At 38.3% G+C, this 12,422-nt stretch overlaps 1 protein-coding gene across 3 annotated transcripts in view; it reads right to left on the bottom strand.

Moving 5' to 3' along the window:
* Positions 1-814: 814 nt before the first annotated feature.
* The window catches only part of MAPK10 (mitogen-activated protein kinase 10), a 234,299-nt gene continuing 222,691 nt past the window's right edge, over positions 815-12,422 (bottom strand). For 2 of the 3 annotated variants that reach the window (XM_040967191.1, XM_040967193.1), the window contains 2 exons: positions 11,425-11,502; positions 815-1,742 (listed from right to left, as the gene is read on the bottom strand). In XM_040967191.1, the coding sequence (XP_040823125.1) occupies positions 1,600-1,742; positions 11,425-11,502 (221 nt within the window). In that variant the 3' untranslated portion in view covers positions 815-1,599. Of the gene's footprint in view, positions 1,748-11,424; positions 11,503-12,422 lie in introns of all 3 variants that reach the window. The other variant, XM_040967192.1, reaches the window with a different exon arrangement.

Genomic DNA, 12,422 nt, shown 5'->3' with positions numbered 1-12,422 from the left:
TTCATTTGAGCTGAATCGGGGGAATTCTGCAAAACATTGGCATCAATGCCTCATGGCTTTTAAGACTGACTCCTATTGCTAAAACTACTCAGCAGCAGTAACTTCTAGGCGGAGTTATTGCTCTCACATCTACTACAGCACAAAATTCAGATGATCAGCCCTTCCTGCATTGATTGTTCAAATTTATGAAGAGAAACAGCCATGAAATATCAGTCATGTGACGAAGTCAGGGAAACCCCTGAGAAGTAATAATGTCAGTGAATCTTTCTTCTAATGAACCTGAGAGTCAGGCTGTGCAGTGGAGGGTGGGCTGGGGGATTATTTTCATCAAATTTTTTTCCAAACCTAGAAAAGTAGTGATTCTTCTCAAAATAGAATCCCAGCAGTGTAGCCACTTGGCAAGCCCACGTGAGGAAAACATCACCTGTAATCTGAATGTATTCTAGGCAGGCTGCTTTTCAGTTAAGGAATCCACATGGAGGCTGTTCCATCTGCTCTGTTCCAGGAACTATTTCTCAACATCAAATATGTACACAAGGGCCCTGCCTCAAAGCCTGCTGCTGTCTCCTTCAGCCTCCATTCCCATGCATAATTTGGAGATGAAAAATAGGGTCTCTCTCTTTAAAGTAGGAATAGTGGTTCTTTCTAGCATACAAAGCAACACTACTCTCTGGTCTCCCCTATGTGTTCACTGTCCGACCCTCAGCTTCTATTCACAACAAACCATTTGATAGCCGAAAACTGTTATCTCGTGCCCCGCCTCTTCCCGCCACCCGTCCTTGTACATAAGCATCACATATGTTTCTTCTACAAATTGGTATACAGGTGCCATTTAATCAGTTCAGATTTGGAAGCTACATCTTCAAGGGTCCGAGAACTCACTCCCCCCCCACCCAGATTTTTCCCCCTTTACATGTTTTCTTATAAGACTTACAGCTTAATCAATTAACAAACTAAACAGCTTATATACTGGCAATATAGTACACATGGGTTTATGTCAGAGTAATAGATCACATGAAATGGACCATGTGGAGCTCCAGTGCATGATGTCTTGCGGAGCCCTGAGGACACTGACAGTAGCATCTCTAATTCAGTAGTGCTGTATGAATACAGACACATGCGAATCTGTATCTACATCCATCTGACTAGGCCAAAAGGAGCAGGTAGATGCAAGATAGAGACACACACATGCTGGATGGGGCCACTGCACACTGTGTCATGCCATTTGAAAGGGCAGTTACGGGTAGCTGGTTTTGCAGCCATTCGAATTATACTTTATGGAAGAGGCTTCTCTAATTGTGTTTTGATTTGCTTTCTGTGGTAAGCATCATTGGAAGAAGACCAAAGCAAGAGCAACTAGAAGTGAAAGATACATTTGAGCTTAGCTGCAGTATAGAACACTGGAGAAGCAGGCTGAAAGATTTGTTTGAATTTTAGGCTTGGATTCTCTCCCTTGCCGTTTTCTGATGGGGTGTGTGTGTGTGTGTGTGTGTGTGTGTGTGTGTATGTCTACGTGTGTGTGTGTGTTTGTGTGTGTGTGTGTGTTCCATCACATCATCATCTCCTGAAGAACGCTGGGTTTCGCAGGCAGGCGGCTAGTCACCTGCAACAACCCAGGGGTCCCGCCGAGGCTTCCAGGCTGCTGTCAGTGTCAGACGCCAGGGTCTGGTCCGTGGACATGGAGGAGATGTCGTTGACAGATGAGGATGGAGGGAGACTCTCACTGCTGTTCACTGCTGCACCTGTGCTAAGAAAATGAAGACCAACATGACTAAATCTGGAGCCAGATCCAGCTTCTTGTCACTCAAGAGGAGGCAGTGGGCAAGCAAAATAAGATATGCAGTTTCTTCTTAGCAAATTTTCAAAGGCCCACTGATCCAGAAACCCTGATTAGCTCGTGAAAATTGAGATGAAATAATGCAGAGTACCTGGTCATGAGTTGTCTCAGGCTGGTGCAGTCACTAAGTCTTACACTGCATTTAAGTCACTTGCAGTAATTAAAAAGCAAAACAGTAACATCCAGTTACACAAGCTCTATCACCTCCCGTATCTTCAGTATCAGCATATAATTAACCTTGCGAGAGACCAAAGCTTCTACATTTTTAATAACTCCTCAGAGATTATACGATTAAGTTGAAAAACACTGACTTATGGGAAGTATAACCAAGGCTCTTTGTCAGGACTGAGCCACAGCCATTTTTCTTGCAACCACAATCTTGCCCTTCAGGTAACCCCCTGATGGTCACCACAAAGTTCATGGCTAAACACATTTATGAACATAAACTGAGGAATTTATCTTGCACTACTACATACTAAAATGTCCTTATCAAAGGTTTAGAATGTTAATATGTGCCTTGAAAAACTGCAGGTTCATTCAGTTTGCCATAGATTGCCTTCGTGTAGCTTAACCTATAAACCCCTTATTGTTGGCACATAAGTCCCCCAAGACATTACATGCATGTAATCTTGATGTTATTCATTTCTTGGATCCCCCAGCACCCTCCAACTTGACAACAGGTTCTCATACTCTGGCTTCTGGGACACAGTTGGTGAGCCTTCCAGGAGAGTGAGAAGCAGGCAAGGAGAAGGAAGTCTCATGGGGTGCTCTTGACTGGCCATGCATTCCTGTATGGCAACCACAGGCCTGTGTGCTAGACTTGTAATATAAGTCTAGACTTTGAACAGCTGTGGGCTGAAAGCAGCTGGCTTGCTGCAGGAAGAAAGGCAGTAACAGGCCACCAATAGACAGGGAGGGCCAAGATCAAGATTCAACAACATCTCGATGACTTTGAACTGATTGAAAAGGAAGAACCTTTGGACTATGACTATGCTTTTCTGTTCCCCAGTGTCAGACAGTGGCTTGGGCTGTTGTTGCCTTTAGAAGAGAACAGAAGCAATGCCATGTACTCTAGGAACATTGAAAACAGATGAGTTATCTAGACTTGGCGTTTTGGAGTACTATAAGAGGTGGTTATACCACTGTTAAGAAAACAAACAGTTTTAGAAAGATGAGCGGAACAGTCCACTCCTCTCCTCTGAGCCCTAATGTTTGGGTGATGGGAGGGACAGCTGGCACTAAGAGGGGCTGGGTAGTCCAGATAAAACAAGCTTGGGGAAGGGAAAAATAAGGAATGAACCTAAATAATAAGAAAATAATCATAGCACAATTTCCTACAAAAAGGAATTTAACAAGGTCATGCTTCACACACATGCTGCTATTTCTAGTATGACCTGAGTATTAGAATAAACAAAGAGCCTTTCTTTATTCTGCCGATGCTGTTTTACATTTAGCTGATGCCATTTTCAGCATCCCTCTGCAGACAGAATCCAGACACAGGTTCAACTTCACATCAAAGTTCAACTTCACATGTGCTGTCCCCAGGAGTATCTGCATAAGCCTATTCTGTATCACAGCCTAGTGACCTAGGAACTTGCCCTCTTTCTTCTCATCACTGCTGCTTAGTACCATGACACTAATAACATCAAGCTAACGGTGAAGACGTTGCTCTCTTCCAGGATGTGGTGGATGGTTTCCAGCAGAGAGGATGGGCTATCCCTCTCCAAATGATTTAAGACCCTGTACTATTCCTGAAGCTTTCCTTCATGATGGTGATGGTTAGGTAAGACCCATTCAATAATTGAAATACTGCTCTATAAAGTACAAACTTTCCCTGAGACGTTATAGGATGGCCAACCTTGGTGAGTCTTTTAGGTGATTGGCAAACTTTTCTCCCCATTTTGCCCACTGTACTAGTTAATTAAGAACGGAAGCCATGTGGAACTAGATGTCCTCCCGCAGGAAGCATTTCAAAAAAACAGAAAGTTTGGTAGCACAGGCCTCAGGCACCCTTCTATCAAGTGTGCCAATCCGATTAGTTTAGTTGTCACCAGGAGAGCAGATGGTATGAGTTAGACCCTTGGGCAAGAGCAATAAAGACAAACGCTGTCTCTGAGTTTTTGGTCACAGCTCTGGGAGCACAAACTAGTTCCAGACCTATAGAACAACAGTTCCTTGAAGAGCATATAAGGATAGCCTCTCTGGGGAGCCATAATGCAGCAACAACTGTGGGAACAAAAACATGAACCTGGGGCACAATTAAGTACATGTCATATATCTCTTCACATTAAAACTTCTGCATTGAACCCAACTCAAGACTCTGATATTGTTCTGTGAGTACATAACTGACTTGATATTAGAGTACTCAAGTGGGATGGGACATAGCTCAGGGGACAGGATTACCTCCAAAATAAAGTGACATGGTGACAATTGTGATTCAATGTTAAACGAATCCACATGTCCAGCTTACCACTTGGCTTACATGTAGGGGGTACATATTCTGAGCTACCTCCCTGGTGGGAAATGGGAAAATTGATCACATTGAGCCAAGCTAATTCCACCTGAGTGAGGTGTATTTGATTCTTTGAAGAAGCATTAACAAATTTAAATTCCCACATGACTGGCATGCTTGTCCTTATGAGTTCATAGGGTTCTAATCCAAGCCCCAAATAGCTCCCATGTCCATAATGTATATACAGATGGTGTGGTATCTAAATTGGAGCAGAGGAAGGAAGTATTGTTGTTTGTGATGGTATTGATGCTAAGCCCAGAGCAGGGAATGATGAAATGGAAGTCCAATTTCCTTGTTCCCTTGAGTGAACTATTAGTATTCCTTTCCACAGTGTGATGACTCTCTAAACGTCCTAAATTGATCTCCAGCAAATCTGTTAGACTCTGGGTCTTTGGCCACAGTTAGTGTACTGAGTGGACTAAAGGACATATCTCAGTTCAGAGGAGCTGCCTTCTGGATCTTACAGGTCTCCTCAGTGGTAGTTTGAAAAAGCACTGCCTCCTACTCAGTTCAGCTGCAGCCCATATTTGTCTGGATTCACATGGAAGCTCCTTAATACTGACTGTGATCCCATATGTTGTAACACCCGCACATCTCTGTAAATTACATCATGCAATCTTGTTGTGGTGCTCCTTCTTTGATCTCACTTTGATCTCAGCAGAAAGGAAAGGCTTTCTGAGTGACAGCAGCTGTGAGGACAAGAAAGTGAAGACAAGCCAAATGCTTGGTAGAATATAATTATATTCTCATAGCCTCAGGACGGCAAGCTCACAGGCTCTCCTACCTTAGAAGCAGTCTGGGTGCTCAAATGCACGCTTTGTGAAATCATTTCTTTGTTAAATCTATCTGTGGTATAATCACCTATTAAAATCTAGACTACATTCTTAAACTCCGATCTCGAATAATTCAGTCACTGTGATGGACTTCTCAAAATACTCTTTCACCTTTCCATATTCATAATCAAGAATAGAGGTTAACATTAGGCAAGTGTCTAAAGAAAGTGCTGATCAACTGTGAGTCTGACACATGAGATGACTTTTTCTTATGGCCTATTTGTATAATGGGTAATGTGTTCCTATAGCATGTGCATCCGTGCTCCATCTCGGGGCTCATTTTGTTTATATTATGAGATAGATTCAATCCTCATTTTTTTTTGTTGTTTTGGTCAGGGAGATCAAGTTGTCCTAGCACAATTTATTGAAAAGACTCTTCTCTGTCCACAGAACTCTCTTGGTATCCTTATTAAAATACACACACACAAAAAAAATGTATCAAAAATGTGAGGATATATTTCTTGATTCTCTATCCTGCTGATTTATCTCTATACCTTTATGTGGGTGGTATAATTTCTTGAATATTTTGGCCTTCTAGTACCTTTGAATTCAGAAAATAAGAATCATCAAGCTGTGTGCTTCCTCAAGCTATTTCCATTTGAATTTCAAAATCAGCATGACAAGTTATGCATAGCAAATAGCTCTGATTTTGAAAGGTATTGTGTTTAATCTAACTCAATTGAGGAAGTATTTTCATCTTAGCTGTATTAAATCTTGCCATCAACAATGAAGTGTCTTTTAATTTATTTTGGAGTTCTGTAATGTCTTAGAATAGTGTTATATAGGATTCAGAGTACAAAACTTGCACTTCTGTTGTTAAATTTATTCCTATATTTTTCTTTTTGATGTCATTAAGAATTATGCTGTTTTATTTCTATACAATGGAAATGAATGCATTTGAATAAGAAGTCTCAGTGTTACTGGATTGAAAGCTAAGAAATGAAATATATGTATATATTTATATGTATAACAAAAATTATAATTTACCAAAACATCAGTCCAACCAGGAAGATTTTTGTCATATATTTTATTTAAATTATGATAAAAATGCTAGTTTTTAAAGTGGAATAGCTCATTGGCTAATTCCTCACCTTGCAAGCACGAAGATCTCATATTTGTGTCTCAGCTATTCTACTTCCCATCCAGCTCCCTGCCTCAGAAAGCAGTCGAGGATGGCCCAAAGCCTTTGGATGCTGCACCCACATGGGTGACCCAGAAGAAGCTCCTGGCTCCTGGCTTAAAATTGGCTCTGCTCTGGGCTTTGGAGCTCAGCTCTGGGGAGTGGACCAGTGGATAAAAGATCTTTCTCTCTGTTGCTCCTTCTCTCCATAAATCTGTTCTGCCTTTCCAACCAGAAGAGGTCTTAAAATAAAGTCTTAACATGACTTTTGATAAATGAAATATTCTAAAGCATCTCTACATAGTAGTCTTGGTCTTGTGTTGGGTTTTTTTTTAAATTTTTTAGTTGATTATAGGGACAAATCCCTATTGCCAAATTAAAAAAGAGTTAAAATGTTTACAGATTCAATATAGTTCAAAGATACAATTCTAAGAATATGGTCATATTTAAAATTCAGTGACAATTAAAACACAAATGAGATGAGGTTTAACTAAGTCTTTTAGGAACAAATTTGATGTTTATAAATCAATAAAACCAATTGCAGCTAGCAAAATTACAACAAAATGTTAAAGAGAATTTCCCCCTAACATAAAAATTCATATCTTTCTATAACATTAATAGGGTGGGCATTTGGTATAGCAGCTGAGGCACTGCTAGGGAAGCCCTCATCCTAAAGTGCATTGGTTTGGGTCTTAGCTCCAGACACCAGTTTGCTGCTAACGTATATCCGAGGAGGCAACACGTAACAACTCAACCTATTAGGTTCCTGGCACCCAACGTGGGAGAAGTGGATTGAGTTCTTGGTTTTGGCCTAGCCCAGCTCCATCAGCTACAGCTACTGTAGACATTTGTGGGGCAAAGTGGGATGAGCTAACAGATAAAGAAAAAGGACATTTTCTTTCTCTTTCCTTCCAAACTCTCACTACCTTTTTCTCTAACCTTTTCACATAAAATAAAAAATAAGAACAAATAAATACTAAGTAAAAGCAGCAAAAGCCAGCTTAGCTTTTAAAACACTCTTCAAAAACAGGGGATCATGCTGTGAGCTAAGCTTACCAAATACACAGTAATCCTGCTGCACATATTTTAATCACCAGCATATTTTCAACACATTGATGGATTATTTTGAGTTGTAATTCAACCTATTAGCTCCTTCCTATATACAGTTTGCTATGTGATTTCCTCATATTTATTTTCCCTTGCTTCTTTGCGCTTCTTCCATTATAGTTCATTTCTCCCGTTGTTCAAAATATCTACTATGGTACATAGGGTAAGTACCCAATTTGACAAAAGATACTCAGTTGGAATATCTTTTATCTGTACTCTTCTAGCAAAGTTCTCTGACAGAAACGTTTTCCCATAGGTAGTTGTCTCTTCTTTTGTTCATTAGCTGGAGGCCCCTAGTCATTATCTTCTGTGTCAGAGTGTTCTTGCTCACTATTTTATCAAAGCAGAATGCAAATAGCAGTTGTAACCAGCCATTCAAATTTCAAAGTCTTCTAAAGTCTTTGCCAACTATATTTCTAGATTTGTGTAGATTATTGATCTCAAGACTAATAACTAGATACAAATTCTTTAAAAGAGGTTTTCTTTTCCAATATTTACTCTATAAAATTCCCATCACATTTGCTTGTTTAATTGAGACCCTCCCCATATGCTGTTATGGTGGGTGGAGGATATGTATTGTCTAGTAGTAAGCTGAAGCTGATTCTCATTGATTCCTTTGAACCAATTCTTTCCAACTCTGCATTCATTGATGTTATACTGAAGGGCAGATATTGGTCAGAATGAGTATAATTACACCACAGAAATGTGTGCTTCTGAAAACTTTAAAAGGAGATATTTGCCAAATAACGTCCACTGTTGGTCAATTTTTTTTTTTTGCTCTATGGAACCAAAAGTAATACTTCCTTAACTGCAGCATCTGTGGCTTTCTGGAATTACCCATTCAAATTTCTTATCATATGATCAATTAACAAGCTGAACAAAACCATAAATCATACAGGACAAGACAAGGCCCTTGACATTAACTGCTTAATTTATTGTCGAGCAACTTGTGAGAATCTCTCCAACACAACTGAACACAAGTGAATCTAATTGCAATATCCATTTGCCCAAAATGTCTGTTCAATGTGATCAACACTCCTTATCCCTATATTACTTAAAAGAAAGCAAAGGACATCAATAAACCATTACACATTTTGTCAGTAAAACGGCATTAGTAACTAAAATTACCAATAAATTGCAAATGAATAATATTAGCTACTGTTATTTGTTTAAAACAAACAAAAGGCACATTTCATGGAAAGAGGTAACCAAATTAATAAAAGTTTTCACCTTGAAGTTATCTAACAGGAAACAACTCATAGTTTCAGGGTAAAACATTATTCTGTTTTTGTTTTGAAGAAATTAATTTTCTGACACCCACCCACAACAAAGGTAGACATAAAAAATTAGAAAACCTATTAGAATTTAAAAATTACTAAGATGCATTTCCTTCACTTGTGATCTTGACCCTCAACTCCTTGTACTTGATGTTTTTTAATTAAAAAAAAATTTGTTGCAGGGAAAGAACTAAATTTTAGTGAATGTAACTGGGAAACACACACTCCTAGAGTAGAGAACACACTTCAGATTAGGGAGGAAGGTGATGGATGGATGGATGGATGGATGGATGGATGGATGGATGGATGGATAGACAGAGAGACAGACTACCCTCTGGAAAATTTTTTTCTTTGGTTTAGAGATGTTGGACAATGTCTTCTCATTTTGAAGCCAAGCATCTTTCTCCCAGAAAGTCACTGCCCCTTATGGGAGTCCATTCTCAGGAGCAATAGGGTAGGGAGAAAAGAGAACAGAGCTGCCGAGTTAGATGACTACCTATACTTGCTGTAGTTCAACATTCTTGAACAAATGCTTAAAGGGTTAAGCTATTTCTATTCACAGACTGCTGTTCCCTTGGCAGTCTTTACACATCAATTCGGGAGCAGGTAACTATGCTATCCTAGAAAATAAATCATTCCGCACATCAGAGCAGATGCAGAAGGGAGGGCAATTACTTATTTAGAAATGTACCTGAAGATTGGATTTATTTTTTCTTGATATACAAGAATTCTACTAATGAATCTCAGACCTATAAATTATGCTGCAAATGCACATTGAAATTCCTGTTTACATTTTTAAGCATCACTATTTCACGGGCTTATGTATTAGAATAATTTTGTTCCAGAGAAATTGCACCATTATTCCCTCGCTATAGGAATCCCAGTGCTGAGATGATAGCTGAGAATTCTATTTTCTGAAATTGCTTTCTTCTAGCTATTTATAAAATAAAACAAATTTTGCCAACATTAACAAGAAAAGGTGAATATAATGAAAAATTTAGAAAAGCTAACTTTTAAGGTTTTTTTTTTGGTTTTGTTTTGTTTTTTAGTAATTTACCACAAAGACAGTATGTGTTGAGATTGTGTTGGTATAAATTTACCAGTTGGCTCTACAAGGGATAAGGTATTGATTTGTAGTGTCCATCAATTCACCCACTGTAAATCCTCACTAACTGATTTCAAGCTACCAACATGAGGCCAATAAACTAATCATTGGGGGACAGGTATATATAGTTGTCCCTTATAAGTGAATGAAATTTCAACTCCAGTGCATGACTGGAGCTGAAATTAATCTTTACATTATGTACATTGTGTACATATAATCTCTACATTGTGTACACATTCATCATATGTAGGTATATCCTATAATGTACAACATACATAATACTTTCTAAAAACTAAAAATGCATATTTTTGTTTTAAAAACAAGGTAGCAAAAATTAACTCTATAATCAGTTTAACACTAACCTCTAATCCTCTTTTTTGAAAATATTTGACAAATCTTTTGAGACAGAGAGTATGGAATGGAAATGAAGTAGTGAAAACTTGAGCTAAAAATGAACAGAATAGGTTCTAATAAAATGTGTCTAATCCAGACTGAGATAGTTTACCATTTGTTAGATCCTGATGATTCAATTTCTTAATTTTTATAAGAAAAAAAAACTTCTTGCCACAAAGAGTTTTCCTGTTTTTGTGCAAAGTGTCTGTGGATGGTTGGATTCTCCCTTAGTTCTTTAACCAATAGCAGCTTGTAAAGATGTGTGTCAATGTGGATACTGAAACGTCCAGGTAGGAAAGGCAAGGTGGAAGAAAACTATGTGGATTCTCTAAACTCAGTGGACAAAAATTAATACATGGGGTAGATTTGAATGTTTCTTTAAATCTGCCGGTGAGAAAAACATTATAACTGCATTGCATTTGCTTGGATTTCATGTGGTTCTGGACAATTGAACTATTCAAAGTAACATCAGAATGCATGATTGATTGATGAGTTTATCCTGCCTCTTTTTCCTTAAAACAATTTAAAACACATTTTTTTAAAAAAACTTACTTATTAATGGCAGAATACTGAAGCAGATTTCTTAAACTAGTCGTTTCCAACCTACATTACTGACAGCATGAACTGAGTGCAGTTTAATTCTGAAGATAAACCATAGCATTTTCCAAAACTCTTCATATTTGAAAGGTAGATCTTAGGGAAAAGTCTTGACATTAATAGGTACAAGTGAATTACCTCCAGTAATTTGAAAGTACATTACTAGGACAGCAAAATACATGTTATGTCCAAGCACGTGTGAGATTCCAGAAAGCAAAACAAAGATTTCCCTAGCCAGCTTTAATTAAAGTTTATCTTGGTAAATGCTTCACTTATTATCATGTCAATTTTGTGAGGAGTTCAAACAGAGACAATGAATGAGGTAAAAGGTTTTTACAGGAGGGACTTCTAACATTGATTCTGCATTTTGATGAAGTGTATTTATTTATCTTCACATCAATCCAAGTTAACATTTCTTCAGTATTCATTACTGCGTTAAGTTAGTTGTCAATGAACTTTCCTGCTAGGTCATTACAGTCCAAATAACCAGAAGGATTACCACACCAAGTGTCAGAAGAAATGAAGTTAAATCGTTATAGGGAAACAGTTTGCACAGTAAGCAATACTATTGGTTGCAATCCCCCCACGAAGGACAAGGAGATAGACATGTATGGTTTATTGGTTATTCACTGAGAGTGAGTACCTGAAGGAGAAGGCTGCCCCTTGACTACTCCATTTTTAGTTTTTTCCTCTGAATTCATTACTTCCTTGTAGATAAGTTCTGTAAAGAACAAATATCTGTGTTATTATTCCAAAAAAACAGCAAATTTCTCTTAAGTTCCTAGAGAGATTTATTACTTAATGACAAATAATAATGTTTCAAAGAAGTTCAGTAAATTATTAATCATGATTCCTTCACTCTCTAGCTCTACTTTTCCTTACAATTGGTATTGAGAATGAAAAAAGGAGGAATTTTAAAGGGCAGTTGAGTAAGTCAGTATGGGAAGAAGATATTGGCCTGTTGTCCCGTGAATTCTTGGGCAACTTCTGATGTGGTTTAGCGTTATCTAGTAGGGATTTTAATATCTCTTTTTCAAAGACCCATTTTTTTATGAGGGCTCCTTAAGAGTTGCCCATATTCTCATGAGTTTAAATTGTAAACAAAGCTCAAATTTCCATCTCTTCACAGTTTTCCTGACTCGTCTGCTGGATCTGGTTAAAATCCAAGATTACTTAAAGTCCACCATGTTTAAAATTTGATTTTGTTTATTTACAAAATGGCCTCCATTCTTGGCTTCCTCATTGCAGTAGCTCAACTTGAATCTGTCAGTTCTGTGGATTTCCCCCTATTTTCTAAAGATCCTTCAGTCCATTCATTCTTACTTTTCAACAGCTTGCACTTGATGTAATTATCACCCTTCACTTCTTTCACAATTTCTCCTAATTCAGTCCACATCTTCTACTAACAACAACCAACTTCCTCATGGCCCCCGAGAGTATCTCCCTACCCTGACTTAGACCAAAGCTCTGCCCATTAGTCATCGTGCTTTTTTCACTTACCCTACTTTTTTGTACACATTCATTTTTCTGTTTTTGCCAGCACAACCTCTTGATGAGCCCTGTTATTCTCCTTATGACATTGTTTTGAGCCTCCTGGTCCCTTCCTAATTACATTGATTAATTCCTCCACTGTGACTCAAA

Source organism: Ochotona curzoniae, unplaced genomic scaffold, assembly GCF_017591425.1.
Source record: "Ochotona curzoniae isolate NIBS_2020 unplaced genomic scaffold, NIBS_Ocur_1.0 scaffold_4506, whole genome shotgun sequence".
Taxonomy (NCBI): domain Eukaryota; kingdom Metazoa; phylum Chordata; class Mammalia; order Lagomorpha; family Ochotonidae; genus Ochotona; species Ochotona curzoniae.
Note: the sequence above shows the minus strand (reverse complement) of the source record. Positions and strands in the feature narration are given on the sequence as shown.